The following is a 12008-nucleotide window of genomic DNA, read 5'->3' on the forward strand; positions in this document are numbered from 1 at the left end:
ACCGCCACCCATGCTTGCTTCCTCTTCCCCCTTGCTGTGGGGAGAGAAACAGGCAGGGAGAAATCTCAGCCTTCCCCTCCTTTCGTACCCACAGATCCCAAACCACACACCTCCCTCCTCCTCTACTTGCTTCCAGTATAACTTGAGCTAGTCAACACAGAGGGGGAGGAGAGAGCAGCTGAGCAGAGTTCTGAATCCAACCCTTTCTCATGCACTGTTTACTGAAGAGGAAGCCCATTGAACTAAATCATTTACATATTTTTTTAAAGAAAGGTTGTCACGTGACACACACTCCACGACCCCATTGGCCCAAATGGAGCAGGAGGAGAGGCAGATAAATGGATTTCATTGAGAATATGAACTCTCCTGACTGGGAATTATGTTGCAGAGGACAGAAAGTATGAATGGACACCTGCTTACAACGAAGCATTAAACAACCTTTTACTCTCGTTTTGAAACTGCTGCACTGTTCTGTCACAGTTTGCATAGCAACACATTGCAAATCTTGTAGTCCGGCAAACGCCCAGTGGTTGCTACTGGTATATTTCTTTTTTGACTGTGAGCACCTTGGGGACAGTCTTCTCCTTATCCATCTTCATCTTCTCATTATTATTTTTCTATGTAAACAGCTTTGATAACTTTTTTCTTGAAAAGCGCTATGTAAGTAGAAGCAGCAACAGCAGCGGCAGCAGTAGTAGTATAAGACCTTCCTGGTCCTCCCAACAGCAATATTCCTGTGCTGATTAAAATCCATCACTTGGGACACAGTGGAGAGTTTGTGTTTGTGTACTGGTCCTCTTTAGTCTGTATCTCTGATAGATTTTGGTTACCAGCTCCCAAACTAGAGCACAGATGGTGGTTCTTAATTTATTTCCATCACCCACCCACCCTCCCACCCCTTCCCCTTCAGCAGGATAAATAGATCAGGATTACAGCAAGTAAGGGGAAGGAGAAAGACAAGGGGCAAAGCAGGCATCCAAGTGCAGGGCAGGCAGCCTCTCTTTCCTGGCTCTAGACTGCGGGTCCTCTGGGACCTCACACTACAAACTCATGAATGATTCTCCTCTTGTCTGCAGTGCAAACGGAGAGAACAGAAGGATTCGTGTGTGTGTGTGTGTGTGTGTGTGTGTGTGTGTGTGCGGGAGGTCCCAGGGGGACAGCAGTCTTTGAGGCCTGGTGCTGTGTTAATGTGGCTTCTGCTTAACAGGCTGGTACGTCTGCAGGTACAGGCCCTTGGGGCTGCCAGATGGATCAGGAGGGAGAGATTCAAAGCCTTTTTAGAAAAATCACTGGAAAGGAGATGATGGGTGGGTTGTGAGCTGGAGAGGGAGCAGAGTGGGGCTGGGTTGCAGCTGGATGAACAAAAAGCTGCAGTCCACAGCAGGAAGTCGTCTAAATGCACATTTATTCCAACTCACTGGAATGTTGATTTCCATGGGGGATGTTGCGCTGCAACTAACCACGCACAGCCTAGTCTACTGTGAATAGCCCTCAAATGCGCATCAAAAGTAGAATTTCAAAACACTTGCTTTTTGCTGTGTTTTTAAATTCTACTTTTGATGCACATTTGAGGGCTATCTACAGTAGAATGGGATGTGCATGGCTTAGACGCAGCACAACATCTCCCATGGAAATCAACATTCCAGCTGGAATAAAGGTGTATCTAGACAACTCCCAGGGCAGGAGTATCTTTTTTCTTCAGCATCAAGTGCCCACCTCTGATCCGCTATAATGTATCGGAAGATTATCAGTGACAAAAGGCTTCTCATTCTACAGAACCTATAAGATACAGACAGACGACCGACCAACCATGCTTACAAACCAAGCTCCATGGAACAGAGATCCTAGCATGCGAATACCAACCCGCACATACAAACGGGGTAACAGCATGGCATAGTCTGGGCTGTTCCTTCTTAAAGGGACCACCTCCTGTGTCATAGTCTTAAAGGCCCCTTTCTTGGCAGCAGCTGCTGCCTCCTTTCAAAAACAATGCACTTGGCTAAGCTGCTCCTCAGTACAGTACATCCCTTCCCTAACACCCACCAGCTTGCTCTCCACGAACAACAGTCAGGTTGTTCACACTCATCCAAGCAGAGGTGCTCTTACCCCTGGATTTTGGAGCTGAAATCCAGGGCCTCCACACCTCCTGGGGGCCCCCAAATCCACCCTGTTCTGGGTGGTGTGGTTTGTGCCCTCAAGAACCTATGTGTTAAAAAAATGATGCTTAACTTGCAGTGGGGGTGGTTGGGGTGGGGCTCCAAAGGCCTTTAGGTCCAGGCTCCAAATTACCTATGTGCACCTCTGGTCAGTCATGCCCCACCTCATTGCTCCTGCCCAGACCCCAGCCATTGCAGGGAGCCCCAAGTCCTCTCTCCAGCGCAGTGGGCTGCCTTTTGGCTGGCAGTGCCTCCTCCACTTTGCAACCCCTTTTCCTTTTCTTGCAGTCATGTGCGCTCCAGTGTTTTGAAATCGCTCTGTGAGTGCTTCAGCAGCATCACCCCCCAGCCAAACTCTTTCTGCAAGCCGCCTCTCTCCAGAGCAGCAAGCTGTGTATCGGTTGCGGGAGCCTATTCCACTTTGTGTGTCCTTTCCCTCTTCTTGGAGCCACATGCGCACGGGTGCTTTGGCAGCAGCACGTGGAAAGGAAGTCCGCTCAGCCCATGGAGGTGGCGGCTGTGGCAGCTACTGGAAAGCAGCCCACCATGCTGGTGGGAAGCAGAGCTCAGAAAGAGTTTGGCTTGGGACTGTCCACAAAATGCCCAGGCCCAATGCTTCAGAATCTGCAGAGATGTCTCCATCTACCAACTGTACTCTTTCCCCTCAAATTAACCCAGCTTTCCTCCAGTTAGGGATGTGCACAGAACCACGGAGGTGCGGTCCGGCACTGGGGGGAGTCTAGCTTTAAGGGTGTGTGTGGGGGTAGTACATGGGGTTTTGGGGGCGGCAGCGTTCCTCTCTGCCGCCCCTGGCCCCATCGTTGCCCGGCAAAAGCGAAAGTTGCTGGCACGCATGTGCCCATTGCGGCGTGCACATACCCGCCGCTGTGCGTGCGTGCCACACAAGTCACATGTTGCGTGCGCACGCAATGTGTGACGTGTGCGGTGCACGTGTGTGGTGGCTATGGCCACGTGTGCGCTGCAACGGGCACATGCGTGCCGGCAACTTCCGCTTTTGCTGGGCAACGACGGGGCCAGGGGTGGCAGGGAGGAACGCTGCTGCCCCCACAACTTTGCTTTTAAGTGCAGCACCGGAGGGGGAAGAGCAGCAGGAGGGGTAAGTACTACCCCCCGCCCTTAAAGCTAGACTCCCCCCCCACCGCCAGACTGCCAGACCGGCCAGGTTCCGAACTGGTTCGGAGGCCTCTAACATGGCCTCCGGACCGGTTTGTGCACAGCACTACTTCCAATGCAAGTTATTGACATTTTCAAAACGATCCTGCCAAGCCAAAGCATTTTACTGCATGTGATCTGGAAAGTGGCCAGCATTCAAAGTAAGTAAAAAGAATTGTATTTCTTACTCAATTTTATAATTTTCCGGTTTTCTTTAATTGCTAATATTACAACAGTATTGTTTCCACTATTTTTAATTGCAAATGTGTAGTATTTTAGCTACATTATGGTTTAAAACAGCTTCTGTGGGCTAGCCTGGGAACCTAACCACCATTTCAAACATTGATTCTATGGGGAAATGCGTTCCAAGTTCCAAACACCTGATTTACCAACGAACCTTTGGAACACAATCCATTTGTAAGTTGAGGACTTCTTATAGCTACTTGGTAGCATGTCAGAGACTCCTCACCTCAGTTTAATAGGGCTCTGATACAGATTTGATCATCCATAAAGGTGGACTGGGCCAAGAGCTGCACAGACAGTGAGGAAGGGGAGGATGCTGGGGAAGGGGAGGAGAAAACTAAGAAGATGTTATTGGCACTTGGTAAACAAAGTCATGCTTTGCACTGATATAAAGCACTGAGGAGGAATGAAGATTGGCATGTTTCAGCGAGACACAGAGAAGATGCATGGTTGTGAACAGTCCTTTGTTACTATAACACATTTTCTATTACTGAAGAAAGTCAGGGAATGGGACTCTTTCATAAGCAAGATCGTCCACTGTGAATAATTGGCCAAGGTGCTGCACCTGTCGGAGCCACTGTACAGTCAGTCACAGGATACACCGACTCTCTCTGCTCTGGCCTATTCCAGTCCTCTTTCATGGGAAAGGTGTGTACGATGGGAGAGGAACTATTGATGCTGTTGTGTGTTTGTTTTAAAAACCTCTCTTCATCCAAAACCAGCTAAATGGCTGATTAGGAGCTGGAGCACAGCTGGATGGCCAAATGACTGTAAATCTCCTTGGCAAGAGGGAAAGACTGAGCCAAAACATGGGAAAAGAGAGGGGAAGCAAAGTTTCCCTGTGTGCATAGTTCCTGGGGGGATCTGAAGGCCAAGTGGTTTTGTTTTATTTTGTTTTATTTGTATTTTATTTTATTTCTCTATGTCCCATTCCTGTACCTTCAGACATTTCCCATTTAAAATTCAACAGCATAACAATGATAGCAATTGCTTGCTATCACTCAAAATGACCAATCACACCTGTCTTTTAGCTTTCTATGCATTTGAAGCTGCCTCAGCTTTCCCCAAAAGCATCTGTTTGCCAATAGACTATTGAGCAACAAAGCATTTAAACACAGAGGTAGGCGCAGGAAGTTCAAATTCAGAGACAGTTTAGAGTAAAATGAATAAAAAACAGTTTTCTTAGGAAAACAGGTTGCTTGGCATTCAAACATAAACAAAAAGCTCTTGACCTCATGGAGTGTCTTAAAAAGCTCTTGGCTTCATGGAGTGTGTGTGGGGGGTCTAGGGTCCACACCAGGGCCGGAAGGAGGTCAACGGTGGTCCAGGTTCAGCCTGCCACTGCAGCCCAAGCCCTACCCACTGCTTCAGACATGTCTGACGTCAGACGCAGGGCGTGGGGTTAAGCCACCCCCCGTGTCTGATGTCAGAAGCAGGCGGGCGTAGCTTAGCTCACAAACAGGGCTGCAGAGAGCTGCTCCGGCCGTGCCGTAAACGTGGCGCTGGCCAGAACTTGCTCTTAAACAGGGCGGTGTGGCCCAGTTTGTGAGCGAAATAAAGCCCTTGTGTCTGACGTCAGATGCAGGGGCATGGTTGGGGTGCGATGCGCGGTTCCTGAGGGGCGGCGGCCCGGGCTGTTCTAACCTGTTTGTGCACTGGTGGCTCTGCCTCTAGTCCATACCTGTATTATTTTAGTTACAGGATTCTAAGAGTCAAAGTCCATTTTCAAAGCCAAATTTGTGGGCGTGGCCATCTACCCACTGGCTGACATACTGCACAGTGTTATGGAGTCATAATGCTGCACTCCAGTGCTGCTGCAGACTCCTACAACAGCCCTCATGCTGCTAAGAATGGGTGATTGCATTAGCAATGCTTGTGAATGAGGTAAGCTGTGGAAGCACTGCTAGCACAACCACCATTCTTACCAGCATCAGGGCTGCCTTAGGAGTTCATAGCGGACCTAGGGTATAAGCTCATAGGCATGTGCAAACTGACTCAACCTCAGCCTGTTTCGGGCCGAGGTCATGGCCCTGGGCATGTAAATGACCCCAGGCATGCAAATGGCCCATGTGCATGAGCAGCAGCCTCCAAAATGGCCACCACATGCCCAGAGAGGCCCAACATGGGCACGAAATGGAACATAGGAACATAGGCAGCTGCCATATACTGAGTCAGACCATTGATCTATCTAGCTCAGTATTGTCTTTACAGACTGGTAGCAGCTTCTCCAAGGTTGCAGGCAGGAATCTCTCTCAGCCCTATCTTGGAGGAGCCAGGGAAGGAACTTGAAACCTTCTGCTCTTCCCAGAGCAACTCCATCCCCTGAGAGGAATATTTTACAGTGTTCACACTTCTAGTCTCCCATTCATATGCAACCAGGGTGGACCCTGCTTAGCTAAGGGGACAAGTCATGCTTGCTACCACAAGACCAGCTCTCCTCTCCAATGGGCCAGGGGTAGTCTGGTGGAGGAGGGGGAACCACCAGAGACACCCCCACCGGCTGCAGCAACCCAGGGCTGTGGAAGTCTGCCGCACCTTCGGACCACCCAAACGGCCGGACATTCAAACCAGTTCATGCACATCCCTAGCCTTGTGGGCTCTCCTTTGCTGGAGGTTTCCAAACAGAGCCTAGGCAGCCATCTGTCACAGATGCTGTAGCAGTTTCCTGCACTGAGCAGAGTTTTGGGCTAGAAGACCTCCAAGGTCCCTTCCGACTCTAAAATACTATGATTCTGTGGACCAAGTGATGCATTGTGTTGACAAAAGCTCTTAGAGCTTGTGAAAAGCCAATAAAAGAAGCCCAGGATAGGAGAGCCTTCCCATCTTCTACACTCATTCAAATTAATTTTTGCAGCTATATCATGTGCCTCTTGGAAATCATCTAACCAATAGTCTAATTAGTTGTTTAAGTGACACACCAAGTAAGACAGGCTGGTGTGGCTGGCTCCCTATAATGGAGTTTCATCATTTATAAATGGAAGTCAATAATGACAAGTAGGCCAAATTTTAGCCATCATAGCCACTAGAGGCCATGCTCATCACAATTTCCAAACAGCTTGGACTAATCCTGGCAATAGCGTCTTCCTGAACCCCCCATAGGTTCAATCTCCCTGCTGCCCCGTCTTGTATTTGACATTTTCCTTAGTCATATGGCCTTGCACTGGATACCAGCAGGTGTTACGCACCTTGTCTCGGATTTGCTGTCGAACCTTTTCCCGTTCAGCTTCCATGCGAGCATGCTTTGCCTTGCGCTCCTCTTCCTGCTGGCGCAGGGCTTCTTGCCGCTCTTCCTCCTTCTTCTGGGCATCGGGATCCTTCTCCTCTTCGCCCCCCAGCATTTTACCCATGTCCTTGGTGGCCCCTGCACATTACATTTCAGAAACCACAGTGAGGGGCAAGGCTGTGGCTCCTCAGCACAGCTCAGGGGCCTTCTAGCGCCTTCCCCTATAGCCCTGCTCCCAAACTGCACCTGCAGCCCTTTACTTATTGCACCTCGAAGGTGAAAGTGGGGAGGGAGCCAAGCCCAGGGAGCTCCACTTCACAAGAGCTGAGCGGTGGGTGCAATTTCTCAAGATCTTTTGCATGGGGGGGGGCGCGCGATAATTTTAGGAAAAGTTTCAGTGGGGATGCCTCCCCAAATCTCAGCACACAATGACTAATGATGCTCATGAGGGGTAGTGGGATATCAGAGGCAAAGCCTACAAGCTTCCTGCCTTGGCACCGTGATGGAAATCTAAGCCCTGACCTTCTGTTGCTAGACTGGTGTTATTAATTATTAATTATTATTCTAAAATATATGTATATAATGCTTTTCAACAAAAAAGTTCTCAAAGCAAAAAGAATGTGAAAATACCTTCCTGTCCCCAAAAGGCTGACAGTCTAAAACAAACAAAACACTACACACACACACACACACACACACACAACATCAGCAGCTGCCGTTGTAAGGGATGCTATTCTGGGCTGAATAGGAACAGTTGTTCTCCCTCACTAACTATATGAAAGTCACCACACTAAAAGGTGCATCCTACCCAGTTAGCAGGGGGCATTATTTCTTTCAGGGATTAGTATCCCACCTTTCCATGTTAAACAAGCTCAAGGTGGTGCACATAATATTGCATTAAAATAACATCATTAAAGATGGATGTTTATCTTTCCCAGAGGTGGAGCCTCTCTTCCCCGGGTTGGATGGTTCTCTCTGCAGGGGTGGCCCAAGGGCTTGTGGCACCTGAGACAATGTGTCCTAGTTGGGGTCAGCTGCCTTTCTAGCCTGATCCTTGCAAATTTTGAAAGTGGTGCAGGAGTGGGGAGGAGGGAAAGTTGACAGCAGCCTCCTCTTCTCTCCTTGTGCTTTTTGCAAGCGTTGCAAAGAGAGTGAAGAGAGAGGCAAAGCTTGCAAAGGTCGGATTGGTCCCAAAAAACAGCTCCAGTGGTAGTGGAGGGGACAGAGTTGCCATGCCCCCCGAAATTCTGGGTTTCACCTGGATTTTAAGCATCTCACCCAGATTGCTTAGCCCACCCAGATTCACCTGGATTTCAGCTTTCATTAAATTTTTTTGTTTTAAACAAAATCTAAGCTTTAGCCCTTGTAGAAATGGAGTTATGGAGCAAAATGTGCCGTCACTATTCTGCTCAAAAATTATTTTCAAGCCAATTTACATAATATGCAAATTAAAGCACCTGGATTTGGAAAGCCAGAATACAGCAACCCGAGGTGAGGGACATCTTGCCACCCTCCTGGTGCCCCAATATTTCACGACCGGAGGCAGCTGTCTTACCACATCTCATGAGAGGACTACCCCTGCCTCTCTGGCCCATTGTTCACCCTTCTGGTGCTGGCTGCAGCAGCAGGAGGAACTGGGCGGCGGGGGGAGTAGGTTGTTCAGGATGCTCCCCTCGGGCTCTTAGAAGGCCCTGCTGCTCTGAGCTGCTTTGCTATGGCCTAGGAAGAGCTTCCCCCTCCCGGAAGTGTAACTCTTCCCCAGAAGTGGGGCCTCCGCATCTCTTTATTGGGCTGGGTAGTTTTTACTGACTCATAACTGGCTGAAACATACTTGGACATGGCAGGTCACATGGGAAATTCTCTCCTCAGTCCCATATTTTCCTGGAAGCTGGTGGAGCCCATGTGAAAACATCCCACTGAGAGGCCTCTCCAACTTGATTCCAGCATTCCAGCATTATCAAAGTGGCATGGGATTCAGCTGCACCAAGAGCAACCAAGCTGTTCTGGTAATGTAAGGACGTCCCCACAGAGTCATTGTAGTCTGTCTTGAATGTTTCTGCCACCCAGTCACCAATTCTTGATTGTCATAACTGCAGTTTTGTGACCTTACCTCTTGCCTTGTTTCTATTCTCTATTCATCACAAAGTTTCTATTCTCTATTCACCCCGCCCCCATGTATTCACCACAAAGAAGGCATCAAGCTACATAATCCACACGTGCCTACAGTCAGATCCCTGTTGTCACTATGATCTCTGTGTCTGAGTTCAGCAGTGTGTTTTATGGCCCTTCTTGCCTGTCATCCCCCTGTTTAAAGACCAGGATGTTAAACAGAGCAGTAGAAGATGGCAAGGAGGCAAAGGATTAAGGAAAGAAAAGCCATTCCTTCCTGGGAGTTCTGAAAATGCCTGCTGAAGGGAGAGGGAGGAGATGATGGACTGATGGGTGTAGTTTCTTGGAACAAACAAAGCAGCCATCGGTCTCCCCATCTGCCCATTAAAGCAACTGATAACACCAGGGCCAGAGGTCTGACAGTTCCTTTTCCTCGATGAAATGTCTCTGCATGGCAAGAACCCTAAGCCCAGAATTCTCCCTCCTGGCTGCCAGGAAAACTGAATGTTCAGTTGTACTTGGGTGGTGTCCTACAGGGCCAATGGCTTGCTCAGTGCTGGATCACAGCAAGATTTTGTTTGCATCAGGCGGTGAAGCTGGCAGAGAACCTGCACTGAACCACACCCAACACATCATGTCTCAGGACCTAGCCAAAACTGCTGCTTATTTCAGAAGGTGGCTAGGAAGATGGAATGGCTCTCCATGGGGTATACAATGGAGACTGGCTCCATGTCAGGAATGAGGAAATCTCTTTTACTCCCTTGCTTGTCAAGATCAGCCTTTTCACTCTCTTTCTGAGGCTTACCTAGTGGCTAAATGAAGCGCTATTAGCACATTTCCCTGGCATCTCTCTAGGGCACAATAAGGGCCCTCCTAGATGATGACAGGGGCCGGAGGTGGGGGTGGGGGGTGGGATCCAAATCCCACTCCTCCAGTTAGCCTGTACTATGTAAAGTAACACTAGCTGTAATCCAGTACCAAAAGAACCAATATCCTTTCCCCATCAATTGGGATAGTCTCTCTGCAGGGGTGATTGCTATGCTGTGTTCTGTGGCAAGTGCCATGGTGGGGTCATGCTCTTTGCTCTTTTAATTTTATTTAATTTAAAACGAGAGCTATGAACTCCAGTGGGGGAGTGCACATCTAAACAGGGCATTTCCTTCCTTCCTTCCTTCCTTCCTTCCTTCCTTCCTTCCTTCCTTCCTTCCTTCCTTCCTTTATGGGATTGCTGCAGGAGAGAGGGATACCTTATCTGGTGTTTCTCCTTTTCTTCACGTGAATAGGCTGTGTGAGTATTCATGTTGGAATGATTTAGTTGGGAGCAACTAGTCTCTAAGAACTGAATAAATAATCACTCACATATTTGACAGTGGAGAGGTGCCTGCACTGCTGTGAGGCTTTACAAAGCACATCAGCACTGCTGCGGAGGCAGGCTGCTTCATTCCTACTAAGCGATGCGCAATCACAGTTGTGACGCTACTTCCATTATTCCCAAGATATTTAAAGTCACTGAGTGGTGCAGACAGGAGGAGCAGCAGAGTGTGCCCTTTGTTGCCAGTGATGTCACAGCCACTAGCCAATAGATGCTTGCGATGCCACAGTTCACAGGACAATGGGGAGGAACGACTTTTCCCAGTGATGAAATATTTTGTGCTGGAAAATGGCACCCCAAAGTGGATACCTAAGCTGGCTACGCCACTCTACTTCATGGAAGGGTTAGCTTCCAATGAAATTAAACATGGCACTGTTTATCAGTGGATGCTAGCTTGCAGATTTCCCAGTCCCAGGGCTTTTTACAAGTCCTTTCTGAAACTGTAGGTCTTCTATCATGTGAATTGCATGCTATGAGCCTAATCCACCATGGGGAGGAGCTGCTCTCCCATCCCCAAGTCCTGCAAGCATTGGTGCTCTGGAGCTGGGAGCTCAGCTAAGAGCCAGGCAGCAGGATTTCCCTTTGCAGTTTGTCAGCAATTTAGAGTTACAAACCAGCCTTGGCTCTTCAAGGCCCCAGGAGACTTCAGGGTCTTTCATCTTCCAGAGCTTCATCTCCCTCCTTTGCTTCTGTGACTCATCATCACTTTGCCCAAACCAGCCAAGCCCTTTGCAAAGCCAGAGATGGCGGAGTTGCCGCCGCTCTCGCTGTGCCAGGTGGATTCCAGCAGAGCTGAACTGGACCAGCGGAGGGAGTCTCTGCTTGTCTGAGTGCTCTGGGTAAAAGCAGCTCTAACAGGTGGGTTGCTGTATCCTGGCTGCTTTAGTGGGGTGGGGCATTGGGGGAGTATGTATGGCATGAAGCCCTTTTCCCAGCCCAGCTATACAAACTGGAAACTGTTTGCCCACCAGGTCCTGTGCCCTGCTGGCTGTGCAGCCATGAACAAGAAAGCAAAATGATTCCACCAAGTATGTATTTGAGGGAGGACTCTGTTAGTTTGTCACACCGGATGCAGAAGAGGAAGCAAAAGTCATCACAAAGATCCCAAGATGGAAAGGCTCACAAACTCCAGGGAGAGTGATAATCTATTTGGGAGGAGAACTGCAGCAATGTTTTTCTTCCTCTCCCCAGGAGGAACGAATGTCCATTTGAGCCACAGTCCACCTTTCCACTCTCCTTCTGAGGGGCAGTTTCACTCCAAGCCCCTTTTTGTGAAAGAAGATGCATGAGCCTCTGAACAGGTATGGAGTGTGTCTCACCTGTAAGGAACTACAGCCAAAGCTCCACACACTTAGAACGAGGGTCTGAGGGTGAGACTGGCTGGCAGGTCAGAGTCCCAGCATGTCTTGAGTTAGCAATTAAGAGGTGGATTTGTAGTCTTGTTTACACTGCCTGCTCTAAAAGGAATTCACGAAAATCCTACCAGTTTGAAGGAGGAGCAAGTTTCCTTGCTGTAACATATCACCCTACAACAAACATGTTGGGAGGCAAAGTCTGCATATTGGACATTGTCACTGTGACCTATGAGTAGAGTCAGTTCCTGTCCAACTTCTCTCTCCTGCCTCCTACAGCATCTTGGAAAAGCTGGGGTTTGCCATCTTCTTTGCTCTTCTAAAAACCTTATATGCTGCAACAGTGATACAAAGGTGATCTCACTGATGCTGTCCTGGAT

At 48.8% G+C, this 12008-nt stretch overlaps 1 protein-coding gene across 5 annotated transcripts in view; it reads right to left on the reverse strand.

Moving 5' to 3' along the window:
* Nucleotides 1-12008, reverse strand: part of CPLX2 (complexin 2) — a 197898-nt gene that overhangs the window by 9830 nt on the left and 176060 nt on the right. For all 5 annotated transcript variants that reach the window (XM_053294376.1, XM_053294377.1, XM_053294375.1 and 2 more), the window contains one exon: nucleotides 6758-6933. In XM_053294376.1, coding sequence (XP_053150351.1) covers nucleotides 6758-6933 — 176 coding nt within the window. The remainder of the gene's footprint in view (nucleotides 1-6757; nucleotides 6934-12008) is intronic.

This window comes from Hemicordylus capensis, chromosome 2, assembly GCF_027244095.1.
Source record: "Hemicordylus capensis ecotype Gifberg chromosome 2, rHemCap1.1.pri, whole genome shotgun sequence".
Classification (NCBI taxonomy): domain Eukaryota; kingdom Metazoa; phylum Chordata; class Lepidosauria; order Squamata; family Cordylidae; genus Hemicordylus; species Hemicordylus capensis.